Source organism: Vicugna pacos, chromosome 13, assembly GCF_048564905.1.
Source record: "Vicugna pacos chromosome 13, VicPac4, whole genome shotgun sequence".
Lineage (NCBI taxonomy): Eukaryota > Metazoa > Chordata > Mammalia > Artiodactyla > Camelidae > Vicugna > Vicugna pacos.
The window spans coordinates 61,976,707-61,993,082 of record NC_132999.1 but is presented as its reverse complement, the minus strand read 5'-3'; the positions used below and the strand labels follow the sequence as shown (position 1 = coordinate 61,993,082).

General features: G+C 46.1%; 1 protein-coding gene and 1 long non-coding RNA gene across 8 annotated transcripts in view; one reads left to right on the top strand and one right to left on the bottom strand.

Annotated features, from left to right (window-relative positions):
• RERE (arginine-glutamic acid dipeptide repeats) overlaps positions 1 to 16,376 on the bottom strand; it is a 366,213-nt gene that overhangs the window by 52,239 nt on the left and 297,598 nt on the right. For 5 of the 7 annotated variants that reach the window (XM_072975465.1, XM_072975468.1, XM_072975466.1 and 2 more), the window contains one exon: positions 2,032 to 2,112. In XM_072975465.1, the coding sequence (XP_072831566.1) occupies positions 2,032 to 2,112 (81 nt within the window). Of the gene's footprint in view, positions 1 to 2,031; positions 2,113 to 2,685; positions 2,717 to 3,237; positions 3,386 to 16,376 lie in introns of those variants that run through there. The other 2 variants (XM_072975471.1, XM_072975472.1) reach the window with 2 other exon arrangements.
• LOC116282882 (uncharacterized) lies at positions 2,112 to 10,651 on the top strand. Its single transcript, XR_012079529.1, has 4 exons — positions 2,112 to 2,358; positions 8,505 to 9,622; positions 10,238 to 10,327; positions 10,433 to 10,651. It is a non-coding gene; the product is annotated as an uncharacterized lncRNA (long non-coding RNA).

Here is a 16,376-nt window from a genome sequence, read left to right as displayed (position 1 = left end):
ACAGCAGGACACTAGGACAGTTGGCCAATGTCGGCCCTAATAAACTTTCCAGTGCCGCAAACAACTCTCCCATCAGCTCTAATGACCACGCCCTGAGGAAGACGTGCCCTGGGAAACAGGGATGGCAGAGAAGTGATGGGAAAGAGTCTTGGGAAAGAGGTGCCTGAAAAAGACCAGAGAACCTGCTCAAAAGGTTGGTGTAATGAGAGCTTCTCTGTGGGGAAGGAAAGGCTGCTTACTGAGCCAGACGTCATCAGTAAGTATGAGGGACAACCAAGAGTAAGAAGATAAACAGATTAGAAGACCCTTACCAAGGTTAATTCAGATCGGTTTCCACAAGGCAGATAAAGTGCAAACTGTCTGGTATTTCCAAATGTTAGAGACTAGATTTGAGATTCAATGCTTAGTATCTCTATTAAGTTTATTTTTGAAAACAGAAAGATAAAATAATTATCGAGGGATGTGGTGTATCAAATTCTCCATGGTTCACAACTTTCAGCAGAGCACAGGGAGAGAAAACTTGTGTTGAGAGGTTATAATCTGGCCCATCGTATCAGCTCACTGATCTTTCTCATTTTCACTCCAATTTGGCTAAACCAAAATTCCTACACTTGGGTAAAGGCTTTTTTGTTTTTACTTCAAATAACTGAAATCTTCAGAAAACTTAAAGGTATTTCTTTCATTGTTCCATATTAAATACCTCACCCCAAACTGTTCTGGAAAAAAACAAAAAATAAACTAATTTTATATATATATAGATTGATTACATAATATATTTTAGTTTAATGTCTACAAACAGCTTTTTGTTTAACCATTCTCAAAATGACCCAACTCAGCATATTTAGATATGTAATAAATATCGAAAGCTTAATTGGATTATGATTGATTAATGCAAGACACCAATTTAAATCTCAGAAACCTTCCTTCCTAATTTGAGGCCTTACTATTTATAAGATAGGGTACAGAAAAAGTGTCCAGAAACAATTCAATTAGGGGAAAAAAAACTAAATAAAAGAACCTAAACTGAATAAGAGGAAGTCAATAAATAACACCTTATTAGAAAATCAAATACCAAACCAACCCACCTGCTTTTATAATGGATATTTTTCTACCACCTCCTCCTTCCACTTCCGAAAAGGGGGTGGGGGAAGCGGCTCAAGGTCTGAATATTCAACCTCCCATCCCGGGGTCCTGGAGCGCACTTCTGCTTTGGGAAGTGACTGGTGCTACTCCATCCCCAGTCTCCCCCATTCCTTGACCTAGCCACAAGGAGGCCTCTCCCCACCCTCCTCCAATACCACCTGCAGGAAATCATAGGTAAATTCAAGTAAGACTGAATGACTCCCTTGCTAGCATTCTCTTCATGCAACTTCACTCTCAGTTTTCCATAGCAAACCCGCCTACCCCAGGTTTAGCAAGAGCACTCATGAGATCTGATTCTCAGCTTTGTGAAGTATCAAAGGAATTTTTAAAAGCCTCGTTCTAAAGAATTTCTAGGAACTCTTATGTATCTGTCCAATAAAAAGTACAAACTTCTAGGGTTAAAAAAATAGTTAAAAGTACTCTTTGAAACATAGCTACATGAAATAAAAAGTCCCACGGGAATTCAAAGTATAGTGAGCTACAAATTCACTCTTAACTCTATTGTTTGTTGATGAATTTTGTCAATAACCAAATCCAAAGTAGTCAGACATGATCTTTTCTGTTTCAGTCACTGTATTTAAAGTTAGTTGACTCTCCAACAACCCAGACACCCACCGCCCAGCAACCAACCCTCTGTTGCCAGACTTTTCTGTTCAGAAATCCGCTTTCTTGGGGGTGGGGATAAGTATAATCTGTCACTTAACGATCTAGATAGAATCATTAACTAAAACTAAAAGTGAAGGAAGTAAAATGAATAGGATCTTAAGAGGCCAGCTTGAGTCCGAGCACAACGCAGGGTTAAAGGAAACCATTTCGTAAGATCAAGTGCAGAGAAGCAGCGGGAGCAGAGGAAAAAAATCAAGTTACATAAAGTCCAATTGTACTCACTGTTTCCTTATTGGGAAGCAGCTCCTTTCTAATTCTGAAGAAGTTCTTGCCGTACTGCCTGAGCCCCTTAACGAAGCGTTTCTGTGATAAAAAGAAACAACAAATGGGATGTAAAAACAAAAAACAAAACAGGATGTCAGCAAAGCAAAGATATCTTCAATCAGCAGAATAACCACCACAAAAAAGTCTGAGCTAGGGAATACTGACTAGGCTGGGGGATATTTCAGCAGCACAGCTGGGACCCACGCCCGGCAGGCCGCGGACAGCCTCCGTCAGAACCCCAGGCCCGCACACCAGGCAGATTTAGAAGGACGTCCTACGCCCGAGGTAAGCAGCAGTCCGCGCCCTCTGTGCCTCCGCTCCCCGCATCGGTCCACAGAGGTATAAACAAATATGCTCCGTGTTTCAGTAGAACAGCACAACTGGTTTCCACCGAAGGACGAAGCTTCCCCGAGTGTCGAACAGAAGGGGGAAACAGAACCAAACCTGGAGACTTTTCTCCAGGCACCCTCGAGGGTTAAAAGGCCCTTTCGTTAATCCGAGAAATTCGGCAGAAAGGCACCGATATCGCAGAAGCCCCTGGGAGCCCGAACCCCAGCTGGCCTGCCCCGCCATCACCGTCATTAAAAACCACTCCAAGGAACAAATAATCACCTGCACCCCTGCCTTCTTCCCGGCGCCCCCCACCCCCCATTTCCTTAGCAGTCCGGAGACTTTCACTTGGTCCTATTCCCCCGGGCAGCCCCTCCCCGCCGCAAGGGGGGCAACTCCCGGCGTCCCGGCCCCACCTCGGGGCTAGAAGCGGGGTCCCGCACGGCCGACCCCCGGCAGCTACAGGTACGCCGGGCCGGCGCGGGCGGCACTCAGCGTCCGGGGCGGCGAGAGGCCGCGCTTGTCACTAGGCTCAGGCTCGGGCTCCCGCTCCACAAAGCGCAGGGCGGAGGCGGCCGGGCGGCTCGGCGTGTGACCGCGGCGGGGCCGCGCGGCGCGGGGCGCGGGGGGCGCGGGGCTGGGGCCGCCGCCACTGCCGCCGCTGCCGCCGCTGCCGCCGGGGGAGGAGGCTTGAGCGGCGCGCAGAGCCCCGCGCGGCGACGGGCGGCTGCAAAAGGCGGCCTGGATCGCCGCGCCGCCCACCGGCCCCGGCCCCCACCCCGAGGCTCTGTGCCGGGCCCGCGGCCCGGGCACTCGGGACCCCGGCGCTGGTACCTCGGTTTCCTCCTTCCCAACTGCGGGGCTCAACCCAGGCGGTGGAGCGCAGAAACTTCCTCCCCACCGCGGCGAGCGCGAGCAGAGGGCGCCCGCGGGGCTGGGGCCGAACCGGCACTCGGGGCCCTTCCCAGGCCGCTCCGTCTCCAGGCCTCCCTCCCGGCGGGCCTAGTCGGCAGCGCGACAGCCGCACGCCCGCCGCCCCGGGGCTGCGCAGTGGGGGGCTGGTCCCCGACGACCCCCGCGCTCTCTTCCGGCCCGGGATGGTGGGCGGCGCTCCCGCGCGGCCTGGGCATTAGCCTGCACCTCGCAGGGCGCCGTTTCACAACTAAATCACCGCAGAAGCTTCCCAGCCAATAAATCACCTGCCCACCGGGAGGAGAGTCCCTCCCACTCCCCGTGTTTGAGACCAGCCGGGCAAATTCAGCCAAGAGCCAGACTTGGCCTGCAAGACCGATCTGTAACCTCCTACTCCATTCCTGGAGGCTCTGCATTTTCAGATTTCACCCCTTTCTAAGATATGACTCATCACTGTCAGTTTTCAATATAATTCGAATGGTTCAAAAGGAGAAATATGTCAAGGTGCAAGGAAGCAGCTCTACTCTCGTCTGAAGAGTGACCTTTGTTACTTGACAAAAGTATCATATACACACACACATATACACATACTATATATACATACATACACACAGTATATATACAAATACACATACACATATAAATATATGACATATATGATCAGCACACATCCTGGGCTATGTGCAGAGCATCTCCACCCCGGCTGTGGAAAGCAATGAGGCTGCCCTGCCCTCAAGGAGCCGGCAGGGCAGATGGGTAAACAGATCAACCTTTGGGCACCAGTGAAAAGCAGCTGTGGAACAAAGGGCGGTAGGTGGGGCCAGGAGGAGGAAGCAACTTACTCTGCTGCGGTCTCAGAGGAAGTGACAAGGAAGAGCAAGAGCCTGCCAGGTGGGCTCCAGCAGAGGAGTCAGCCAGGAAGGGCACACAGAACATTCTGGGAACTGCAGACTGAGTGCAGCAGGTAAGACTGAAGAGGCAGGAGAGGATCGGGTTGCAGAGGGCCTTCTAGGCCAGGCTGCAGAGTTATGGTCTCCCTGTAGGGCAGGAGAGATGTCTAAGCATGGGTGTTCATGAAAAGACTGGACAGGGGCTGCTGCAGGGGCCGTGGGGCCCTCTGCGTGGATTAGAAACAGACTGGCTGCAACACAGTAAAGAGGCTGGTGAGAGAACCCAGGCGTGAGACGAGGGGGCCCTGGACTCAACCTCAGCCTTGAGAATTAATTTCTTAATCCATTTTTTAAGAATTTAAGTATTTCCTGCGCATGTAACACTGGGAGGTACTTTTTAAATAACTATTTTTTAAAAAGGTAGCCATGCACCTTTATTAAAACTGATTAAAAAAAACTGATTCATTTTTTGCAGGTAAGATAAATGTGCATGAAGTCATTACAGAACCATCTGAGACTAAAGTCAGCCAAGCATAAAGTAGTGAAGGGCAGCTCACCAGTGCGGCAAGGGAGCCAAGAAGAGGGATGGACTATAGTTGTCCAGCATGCCTTCACCATGGCCAGATCACAAAGGACAGGCAGCATTTGCAGGGCCATGGTGGGAGGGAGGCCCACCAAGAAATACCGAGGCAGTGGATGGCGAGTGGGTTACTGGACAGGAAGAGTCTATACAAAGCTGAGGCGGACAGTCTGGCGCAAGTCAGATGGTAGAATGGCAGGACCAGGCAATCCGAACGTGGGCTCAATACCAAAGGACATACAGCAGGTTCACTGTGCCTTCATGCCAGCACAATGAAGGAAGCATCTGAGAAAGACTGAATCTGGAACAGCAGGTGGAGCTGGGCAAACTTGAGTTCAGATCCTGATTCTTCTACTTGTTATAATCCTCTAAACATCATCCATTCAACAGTTAGTTATTAAGTACCTACTATGTGCCAAGAGCCTCATATATATTAATTCAAAGTCCTCACAACCTAGAAGGAAGTAGTGTTATCATCTCCATTTTACAGACAAGGAAGCTGAGGCATGGGTGGTTAAGTAACCAGACCAGGGCCACCCAACTCCTCAGCGGTAAAGGCAGAATTCAAACCCAGGCTCCAAAACCCATGCCCAGCACTACTGCCAGACTGTCTGCACAGTGGAAGAGTCTACAGACGGAACCATCTGCAGTCCTGGTACCATTATCTGTGACTCTGCCCTTTCCATTTGGCCCCCAAATCAAATCACCACGTCCTCGGTATTCTTCCTAAGAAAGGTCTTTCAGTGTCTTCCTTTCCTGGCCATTCTAACTCTAGTCCCAGGCCAAACCCTTATCCTTTCTTTCCTAGATGGGCCTATTAACCCATCTCCCCCATCTAGCCACTTACAAGCCTCTGCCAAAAATTTTTTTCAAAACCACAGTTTTTATCATGGGCCTACACCATCTTGCCTCCAGCCCCTACCTAAGAATAGCTCTTTGACCTCGTCAAGGTGGTGTTTACACCCTTTAGCCCTGAATTCAAGGCCCACCAGGATCCTGCCCCTGCCTACCTTTCCAACCAGACGTCCAGTAATGCCGGCTGGCTTGTGCTACAACCTTGTCTGAACTCCAGACGCTGGGATACCTTTAATACTCCTCTCCACAGCCTACCCAAGACACCTCCACTTTACCTCAGGCTCAAATCCCTCCAAATCCAAAATGCAACTTCCCTGACCATCCCTTCCCAGTCACGTAGCATTGATTTATTTGCATAAGCTCTTGTGTACTCACAGAGTCTATAAACTCTGAACAGACAGGAGTTGCATCTTAAATACCACTTTGCCTCCCTATAGTGTCAGGCAGTTGGAGTTCCCAAGTTTTTGATATACAAGTGAAACAAACCATGAGATGACAGGGGCCTGGGCTAGGGTGGTCACAGTGGAAACAGACTGTTAAAGGACAAAGGATCTATTTCAAACTTTGATAATAGAGTTGACCTTGTTGGCTCCGTGACAGCAAACTCTGCTGATTCTCCTCTTATCACCTACCTGCTTCATTCTCTACTCAACCTCTAAAGATTAGAGTCTTCCCCAGCTTTGTTCTAGGTTTGCTGCTCTCCAAACTGCCCTCAGTATGATTTCCACTGCTCCTTTGGCTTTAAATATCATCCAAGATTCTCCTACTATTTCTAAGGCTAAATCTATAGTTCAAGCGCACTGGGAACACTTGTCTTATAGACAATTCAAGCAAACTACTTCCAGAAATATGAATTTGACATCTGACGATGAACACAGACCACTGCTGTCAATGTGTATCAATGACTATGCTATCAAGTGCAAAGCACCATTGGCCTCACTTTAAAAAAAAAAGGAAGCAAAAGCTTCATGTGGCCTGTACTGTTACTTCTCTATGGAAAGCCACAAGGCCTCAGAACTGGCAAAACATCTGCTTCTCAGAGACCAGCCTTTACCTTGTGGTTTACCAGAAATGCAGAGTAGCCTTTAAAATCGAAACAAAGCCAACCCACTCAGCTCTGTCAAGAATTAGAATAGGCTGATATGTTAAACAGCCTGTGGTCTCCTTTCCTTCTATTAATTCATCTCTCTTCAAAGGAAGACCCTGAAGTTTTTAAGACTTTAATTTAATAATTAACACTATCAACTTACAGACAGGTGCTATAAAGCTTCTAAACGAAAGTTCACACAGTCTGCTTCTTAATAGCATTCCAGCAGTTGAGCTGAAATCCAGCACTTCCAGTGCTGAAATTCAAGGCCTCATGAATTATATCTATGTCCATTAGCTTTTCGGTCCCTGATGGTGTATAGATATTAGAAGGCTAAGCTGCAAGTATGAAGGAGAAAGACCGTTTATTTACGAGGCGGGAGCTGTGGCTGGGTCGCGCTCCAAGCACTCGGCAGCCCTGCTTTTTATTTTTATGTTCCCCAGGCACGCAATCTGGCCACTCTCGGATCCACGAGCTGAGGTTCCTTGGGTGTTGGCACTGGTTTCTCTGGTGCTGTTTGTTTCTAATCATCCTCCTGTCCCTTGAGAGCACAAAACAAGTCCTTTCCTATTTTTGAGTCCCTACAGATGAGATCCAAATATAAATACAGATGTATTTCTGGCAAGGAGATCATTCTTTGCTTTGTTTTACAACTCAGGTTGTGATTGTGCTTCAATTTTCACTTTATTTTATTTACTGAAATGTATTTTTACATATAACATTGTGTTAAGGTATAAAAAATGCTAATTTCAAACATCTAAGTACTGTCCTATGACTGCCATAGTGATAATTAGCACTTCTATCCTGCTACATAATTATGCTCCAGTTTTTAGACAGATTGCTATAGTTTTCAACTTTTGATCTGAAGTTCCTGGTAGAGAACATTTAACTCTTGCCTTTAAAAAACAGTGAGTTATATGAACACAGTACTTACGTTAACTCTGGGTTTTAACAGAATCTGGAAAACTGCATTTCTCATTTTTGGTAGAATGGAAAGAACATGAGACTCAAACTCTGAAGCCCCAGGATCTGGTCTGCTCCTCTCTTCCGTAATGGAAGTCTGACATGGCTGTTAGACGCAGCCACTTTGAAATGGGAGATACTTAATAGGGATAAACATAATTGGGTCAGAGTGCGGTAGCATCTTCTCTGATGATAAAGTAACACGTTCAAAAGTGCCTCATGTCATTGCTGGGCCTGCCCCAGGCCAGAGCCTCCCAAGCCCTGTGCCTGAGGGCAACTGGCTGCCGTGCTGGCCCCTCAGGCTGGTAGGGCTGGCCTGGGGCCTGCAGGGTCACTGCTACGTGTCATGATGTGAAGAAGGTAGGGAAGCACCACCCTGTTCAACAATGACAGCAGCTAGCGCTGCACAGTGCTCCAGCGTGCCTATGATGCCAAGCACTGTCTTAAAGGCTCTTCGTGAACTAATTTTTTTTTTACTTTTTTAAATTGAAGTATAGTCAGTTTACAATATTGTGTCAATTTCTGATGTATAGCATGATGCTTCAGTCACACATGTATATACACATATTCACTGAACTGACTGATTAAAGCATCATGACAACCTTACAAGGCTGGGACTACCAGTATCTCCATTTTACAGATGGGAAAACTAACCATATGCCACAAATTCTTGAAGCAGTGTGAAAGGATTAAAGGTGACAAATGTAAATAATCGGGGAACCTCAGTGTGGGGTGAGGCCTAAGAACAGAGTCGAAGACAGTGTGTGGATCAGGGGAGTGCTGGGCATCAGTTGCCTGTGTTTCTGCATTGCAGGATTCTGAGTGTTTCCAGAAACCTACAAACGGACAAGTAAAGGCTATATTCTCATAACTTATGCTTGCTTCGGTTCGTTCATCTTTTAAATTGGCCATAAAATGCCTGCCCTACAATCACAAAAAAATTATTCTTAACAATAAGCCGGACTGCACACAGAAGAGTAATAAGGTATGCTCCTCCCGCGTCTACACGCGCAACTCCCAACGTGGCGCATCCCAAGTGCTGGGTCTGACCTGTGTCTACAGCGCAGAAGCGAAGCCAGAAGACAGGGGCTACGTTACAAAACTGGCCGCAAGATAACTCTGCATTAACCCCTGGCTGAGAGCCTTCAAAATTAACTCCCTCTGGTGAATTTTAACTAGTGTATCACAGTCAGAAACTCACTAGGACCTCTGAAAAGCCACTTCTACTCAGTCCTTCTTACATAACTGTTTGGAAAACACTGCAGGTATTAAAATGAGCCCCACTGTGAAAATGGCTCCTGCTGCTCTACCCTATTTTCTGCACAAAATTTTATGCTAATAACTTATTGCTTCCTAGGGGACTGAAGAGCAGGCAGATCTGCAAATAAGTAGGTAAACCTCAGTCCCCCAGCAGAAATAAGTAAGGTGTAAGCCCAAAGGCCAGGCTGGGAGTAAGAGGTGTATGTCCACTGCTCTTCTGAAGACACAGAAGAAAACGGAAGACGTTTCCTAGATGTGGGCCCATGTTAACGAGGAGTGAAAAAAGAGAGCACTGATGCCAAGCAGAAGACATAGAAGCCTTTCCAAACACCGTACCACAAGGCGCCTACCTGTTCATCAGTGGCTCTTACTGACCAGCCAGTAGATTAGGACCTGCTGCTCTTCACCCGTGCAATCCTGTTTGCTACAGATTCCCATCACCTCATAGCTACTTCCAGCTGGAGGCAGACTACTGACATTGCTTTGAAAAGTCATCATTTGGTTTTTGGTTTAAAATATTTAACACATCAAAGAAAGGGTGAGCCGAGTAAAGTATGACTTTTTCAATAAATGGCACCAGAATCAAAGTGTCCAGGAGGAGACGTGCCAGCAAACCACGGTGGGTGCTCCCAAGACCTCTCCGATGTTGCTGCTGATTTCTGACTCGACCTTGTAAGTACATTTGGAACTTACTACCATTATTCCAGGGTAACTAGTTAATAGTTTCATTAAACTTGTTATAGTTTAAAAACAGCGAGTAGGATAACAATTTAAAGTAATAATGACATTTTTATTGATGATTCTCAAATCTCTCCCTAGACCTGACATTTTTATTTTTCCCCAACTCAAGACTTGTACCCATGCTTTCTATTCAGAGTAACATCTTCTCTTGTCTCAGGACATCACCATCTCTACATGGACACTGATGGGCCCTGACCACACCCTCCTCAGGGCTCCTCAACATACTCTCCAAGATTCGTGTCACTGGGTCCATTCTACAGATGAAGATGAAGAAACCTAAGTTTAAATAAATTAAAATGCTGTCCCAATCCATAGCTAATCAGGAAAGGTGGAGAAGTAAATGAGATTTCAAAATAGGATTAACTGCTTGGAATCTCAGTGCAGAAAAAATCCTCTGTATCTACTCATATCAGAGGAATTAAAGGGCATTAATCATCTTTATAAAAAAAAGCCTATAAAGGAAATTTTACATATAAACACTTGCTCTTGGAAGCAGAAGTGTCAGAGGTTGTATGCTGTATAACCATGTTAAAATTTTTTCCACAGAGGGAGGAAAATGGCAGAGGAAGTGGCAGAGTGCATGCTTCGCATGCATGAGGTCCTGGGTTCAATCCCCAGTACCACCTCTAAGAATAAGTAAGTAAATAAACCTAATTACCTCCCCCCCCCAAAAAAAACCCCACAAAACAACATGGCTCAGAGTACGTGGCTCTGCCACTAAATCACTACTTCCTTGTCTAGGTCACCAGCCCTCTGTCAGGGCTTCCGTGTGCTCGCGTGCAGGACAAGTGTCTGGGCCTCGACAATGGAAGCCTCCAGTTCCCCATCCCTGGGAGCCACAGTCAGACATGCAGCCTCTCTCCTACAAAGAGAGAAGAGGGTGGCTAAGCTCTTTCCAAAGAGAGACCCTGTTAATCCACGGTCTGTTGTGTCAACTGTCTGACCTGGGAATTCAGTATATCTTTGATATTAAATAAATCCTAGTTTTTGCAAAAAGACCTATTTCCCTGCCTTATCCCAAAAGATTTGATGGTTAGAACAGAAACCCAAATCCAAGCTTGTTCGTTTCTAAAAGAGGTCTTCTCTAGGGTCAAACATGGCAGCTGTCCCACTGTCGTGGAGGAGTAATACCAAAGCATTCCCTTTCCTGGTTCCTTTCCCTTCCTTGCCAGTCTTCCGAAGGCCAAAGAGGATGAGAATGAGAACTGGGGAAGGCAGGTCTAACATGATCCTGCCCTGATTATTCTACCTGCCTCTGTTCATGAGAATGGTGACACTGGACAGCTCCTGGTTTCATCCCTGTTTTATCCACCCTGGCTCCAGAAGATTAGCTAGAGAAACACAAAGGGTGACTAAAACGCCAGGTCCTAGGGTGCCTGAGGCCAGCAGGAAGAGCCCAGCAGGCCTCCTATCCCCAGCTGACTCGTCCGCTGATGCGCTCCAGAAATGTCTACAAAAGCCGGGCGGTTCATCAACCCCACACTCACTCCCCACCGTATGTGTAATAATAGTAGACCAGGAGAACGTCAAGGTCGGAAGCAAGCTTTAGCACATCTGAGTGGTCAATACTCTCACCTCACTGACAGGATCATACACTTAAAACAAAACAAACTGAAACACATATGCCCACAAGAGCTTTGAATTTGTGACAGACCGTATTTCCTTCCCATCTCACATGCTGCTCCTGCAGTGTGGTGAAGATACTCCTCGGCTGAGATGTGGGTCTCTGTCCCCGCCCTTGAGTCTGGGTGGGTCTCTGTCCCCGCCCTTGGGTCTGGGTGGACCCTACCTGTCTTGACCGACAGGCGGAATCGACAGGCGGAATCGGTTCTGGGTAACATCCGAGGCTGGGCCACGCATGAGAAGTCCCACAGCTTCTGCTTGCCTCTCCCTCTCCAGACACACGTCTTTGGAGCCCTGAGCCACCACGTTAAGAAGTGTGGTTACCCTGAAGCCGCCCTGCTGAGGAGACCACATAGGCATAGTGGCCTCAGCAGCTCCAGCTGTTCAGCCCCCAGCCATCTGAGTTTTCCTAGTCCAGACTCACACGTGAAGGAGCCTTCAACATGCCTCCCATCCCATCCACCACCTGACTGCAGCCTCACAGAAGCACCCCAAGTCAGAGCCGCACAGATAAGCCATTCCTAAATTCTTGTCCTGCAGAAACTGAGAGAGAGAACAAATGATCATGGTTTTAAGCTGAGGTGATTTTGATTGCTGGGAGTAATTCGTTGTGCGGCAATAGGAAATCAATATGAGATTCATTACAAAAACCACTAAAAGCTTTAACCTCAAAGTCAGTCAACTATTAATTAAATGAACCAGTAAAGCACCCTCCAATCGGACGTCTTCAGACAACCTGCAGGCCCTCTTACTCTCTACGACCTTTCTCTGCTCTGTGTTGACACTGAGCCCTCACTGCCACATGACAGGACCCTGAATGCACGAGGGATCCCCAGCACCTGACACACGGAGCGGGTGATCACTGTGGCTGTGGAATGAACCTGTCATAATGCACCTGGGGGGTGAGCTGGCTGGGTTTTCCTACAGTGCTGTTCGACTTCCCAGGATCTGCCCTTCAGCTTGACTCAAGGTCTCCTGATACGTGCTCACTGCTGAGTTTCTGACTCTCCTATGACTACCTACAAAATGACGTGACACCAAATTTCTGGTCGGTTCAAACATACACATCTCACCAGAGAAACCACTCTGTCCCACTCCACGATTCAGCTTAGCACCCGGAGCAAAGCTGAGAAGGAGGTCCCTTCTCAGCATTCCTGTGTGCTGATCCTTCCCAGGTGGTCTCAAACATCAAATAAAAGTCACTATTTTTCACTCAAAGACCACATGCCCAGTAGGAAAATGACCTCCTGATGGGTGGTTTACATAGCAACTGTGCCCTCTAAGAAGGCCACTGAGCCTTCCTACACATCTCTGTCTCTACGACCCTTGGAGTCTAGATGATTACACTGAGCAGCTGAAGTGCTTTTACTACTGCAGGCCTAACAGCCCTGCCGCTGGGTGGGTGTCAGAGCAGCACGCTTCAATGCGCTTTCAAGTCAAATGAGAACTGGCTAGTTAAGCAGCAGCATTAACAGATGTAGAAACACCGCCAGCTAAACACCTCCTGCCAATTATGGCTGCCCAGCTACACCCACATTAAAAATAACCCAACACTAATAACAGAACCAAAATGGGCCCTAGAGGCGCCTTCTCTCCCTGCGATACCACCGTTGTCTCCAGGTAAATGTCCCTGTCAAGTGGCTCGTAAAGAAGTCACTAAAAAGTTCACCTTCTTTAACAAAGTAGATCTCCACACAGGAGGAAAGAAGAATATACTGGAAAAAGAAATGTGGCTTGTCTATAAGTTACAAGAGAACAAAGAAGGAGGACTCTTTAGTGAGAAACCTTTTGCAAAAATTATAATTAGAGGAGTCTAAATCAATGGTTGCCCAATAAAAACTGAATGTGAGCCACAAATGAGACAAACATGTAACTTTAATTTTCTAGTAGCCACATTTTTTAAAGAAACATAAAATTAATAGTAATAGTACATCTTAAGTCAATATATCCAAAATATTATTTCAATATGCAATCAATATAAAAATGATGAATGAAATATTTCACATTCTCTCTTTCCTATGCAGTCTGTGAAATTCACTGTGTATTTTATTCTAACAGCACATCTCAACTTGGACTAGCATATTTCAGGTGCTCAACAGCTCCATGTGCTTAGTGGTTACCATACTGGATAGCACAGGTCTAGAATGTTCCTTTTGCTCCTTTTTGGTAAAACATTAAAACTCCTAAGGCACTAAAAGTTCTCAAGTAGGGAGGTAAAATAAATATTGTTATAATTATGGACAATGATATCATATAGTCCTAACTGAAATAAAATCATAAAAACCTGTTATTTCAAATTAAGTGAAACGTATCTCCAGAAGAACTCAGTCAAATCCAGAAGCTGTTACGATCAGCCCCACTCCCCAAGTGGGAAGCTGAGGCCCTGTCCAGCTCCGAGGGCGCCCACAGAAGGAGTTTCTGGACTTTGTTTCCCTTTCATAAAGGCCAGGGCTCCTCCTTTAACTTTGGTCACTTTAAATGCTCTCCAAAATGGGAAGAAAATCAGTGATCCCTTTAGGACGTACAGCAGGGTGAGAAGGGAAGGGGACTGTATTTCAATTACAAAATGCAAAACCTGGTCATAAGGCAGATCCCTGCCTGACCAGTGGTCACTGTTCCCTTTCTATGACAGGGACCCTTTTGGTCTCGCAGGACACCCTGAGGGGGGGGGGGGGGGGGGAGGGAGGGAGAGAGTGAGTGTCTGTGTGTGTGTGTTCCACATCAGGGGCTGATAATGGCCCTGCCTTGAGGCTGCTCTGCTAGCTTTTGTTTGAAACAGCACTCCCAGGATACCTCACTCTTGCTGAAAATATTGGTATTAAGGGAGCGTGAACACAGCTGTGTGTAAATTACACATACAAACAGATTCGATCTGTATATTTATAAGGAATACAAATATAGTAATAGTGCATTTACATACACAGTTGGATACTCTGGGCAGCATGCAGAGTGGAATCTCAGCTTCAAAGTATTTCCTTAAAATTTTACAAAAAGAAATGCTTAGGAAATGCTTAGCCTGCTAAATCAGGCTGAGGCTCTTCTGTCCCCTCCCCACCCCATGCAGAATGCCTCCCAAAATATTCCTCATTTGCAATACTGGAGGGTGTATTTGAGACTCTATGCAGGAGGATCCTCAAAAAGAGCTTCTTGGGGGCGGGGGAGTTAAGTTTTTATTTATTTAATTTGATGGAGGTGCTGGGGATTGAACCCAGGACCCTGTGCATGCTAAGCCCGTGCTCTACCAACTGAGCTGTACTCTCCCCGCCAAAAGAGCTTTAAAACTCACTTTTACAGCAAACATTAATCAATATGGGATAATTTTCAAAGTTAAAAAGTTACAATTATACACTGGGGGTAGGGGAGGCAGAAGCAGAAAGTAGTAAGAATCTGAAAGTTCAGAATTCATCTGTCCTACAAGGACAGCTTTCCCTTGCCCACACCGACTCCACACACATATGCAGGGGAAGACCATTTAAGCACCCTTAACACAGCACACAGTAATGCAGGGTCTTTGGAGTTTTCAGCTAATTTTAAAATATAGGGAGAAGAGCAATCAGCATTGTATGCTTACTGCATTAAATCCAGAATATGGACACAGGCATCAGCAAAGCTGGGCTCTGGTTCTGTGCCTGATTCTACCAAAGCTTCACCAATGACCCCAGGCAAGGCATGAACATTTCCTGTGCTAGGTTACTCATGGTAAGATGACATCCCAAGTATCCTAATTTACCCAAAAAAAGCACTAACTTTTACAATGCTGAGTGTCCCAGTAAAATAAAAGGGAAAAAGGGGTAATAATCCACATAAGTAAAAACATCATCCTATACACATGTGGATAGACACGTAATAACAAGCTCACTATAGGCCTCAATTTTATTCTTTAAATTTTTTGCTACAAAATCCTCCAGTTGATATTCTTTCCCTCTTATTTTTTCTTGATGTGGTTTTTATAAACTCCTGGTTTAAAAAAGAGAGAGGAAAAAAAAGGTCCATTTCTGAGGCCTGGGTTTACCATGCTTACAGTTCCACCAATAAATCATCTCCCAATCTGGGCTTGGAAAAGCACTGGCCACGGTTTGATTGCTCCAGCCCCAGGTTGCCAGGCAACCAGCACAAGGGGGAAGTCTGAGAACTGCTGACAGATAGCCAAGCGGCTGAAACAACAGACTTCTCTCTGTCAAAAATGTGTTTCAGAGGGCCACTTCCCCACCTCTGCTCTCGGCCAAACACTACACGATTGTAAAATCAAACTCAAAAGGCAACTGTAATAAAAACACACTTCCTGCTCGATTACTAATTGTTAAAAAGCTGTGGGGAGGCCCAGATCACACAGTGTATGGCAACAGAAATCTGATACTGTAAATGAGATAAAGTCAGCAGCATGCAAGAAACCTGATCTAAATGCAGCTCTGCAGCTTCAAGTCAGGGGACCTGGTGCGTGGAGCCAATCACTTGCCTAAGAAAACGCTGGGAAGAAAGTAATGAATATTGAGATGTTAAAGAAGCAAACCAAACAATAACCAAGAAGCCATGGGTTCAGATTACTTAATAATAAAACCAAGAACACACTCAACTGTCATCAAACGCAATCTAGAGTCAATGACAGTTTTCTCCCTCACTTGATTTCTTAAGGTGGAAGGTGCGGGGGATGGGGGGGCGCCAATGACCCTTGAGAACCATGCCCCTCCTGGCGATTCTGGGGATGATTCCCTAATGCTTGACAGTAAACTGAATTACAATAGAGACTAATATCCTTCAGATAATGCCTGATAATACAGCTGTTCCTCAGTATCTGGAGAGGACTGGTTCCAGGAGTCCCCAGGACACCCAAATCCACGGATGCTCAAGTCCCTTATGTAAAATGGCAGGTATTTGCATATAACTTATGCACATTTTAAATCATCTCTAGATTACTTACAATACCTAATATAATGTAAATGCTATGTAAATAGTTGCTGCTGTGCAGCAAATTCAAGTTTGGCTTTCTGGAACTTACTAGAATTTTCTTTCCCTGAATATTTTCCATCTACAGTTGGCTGAATCCACAGATGCAGAATCTGCA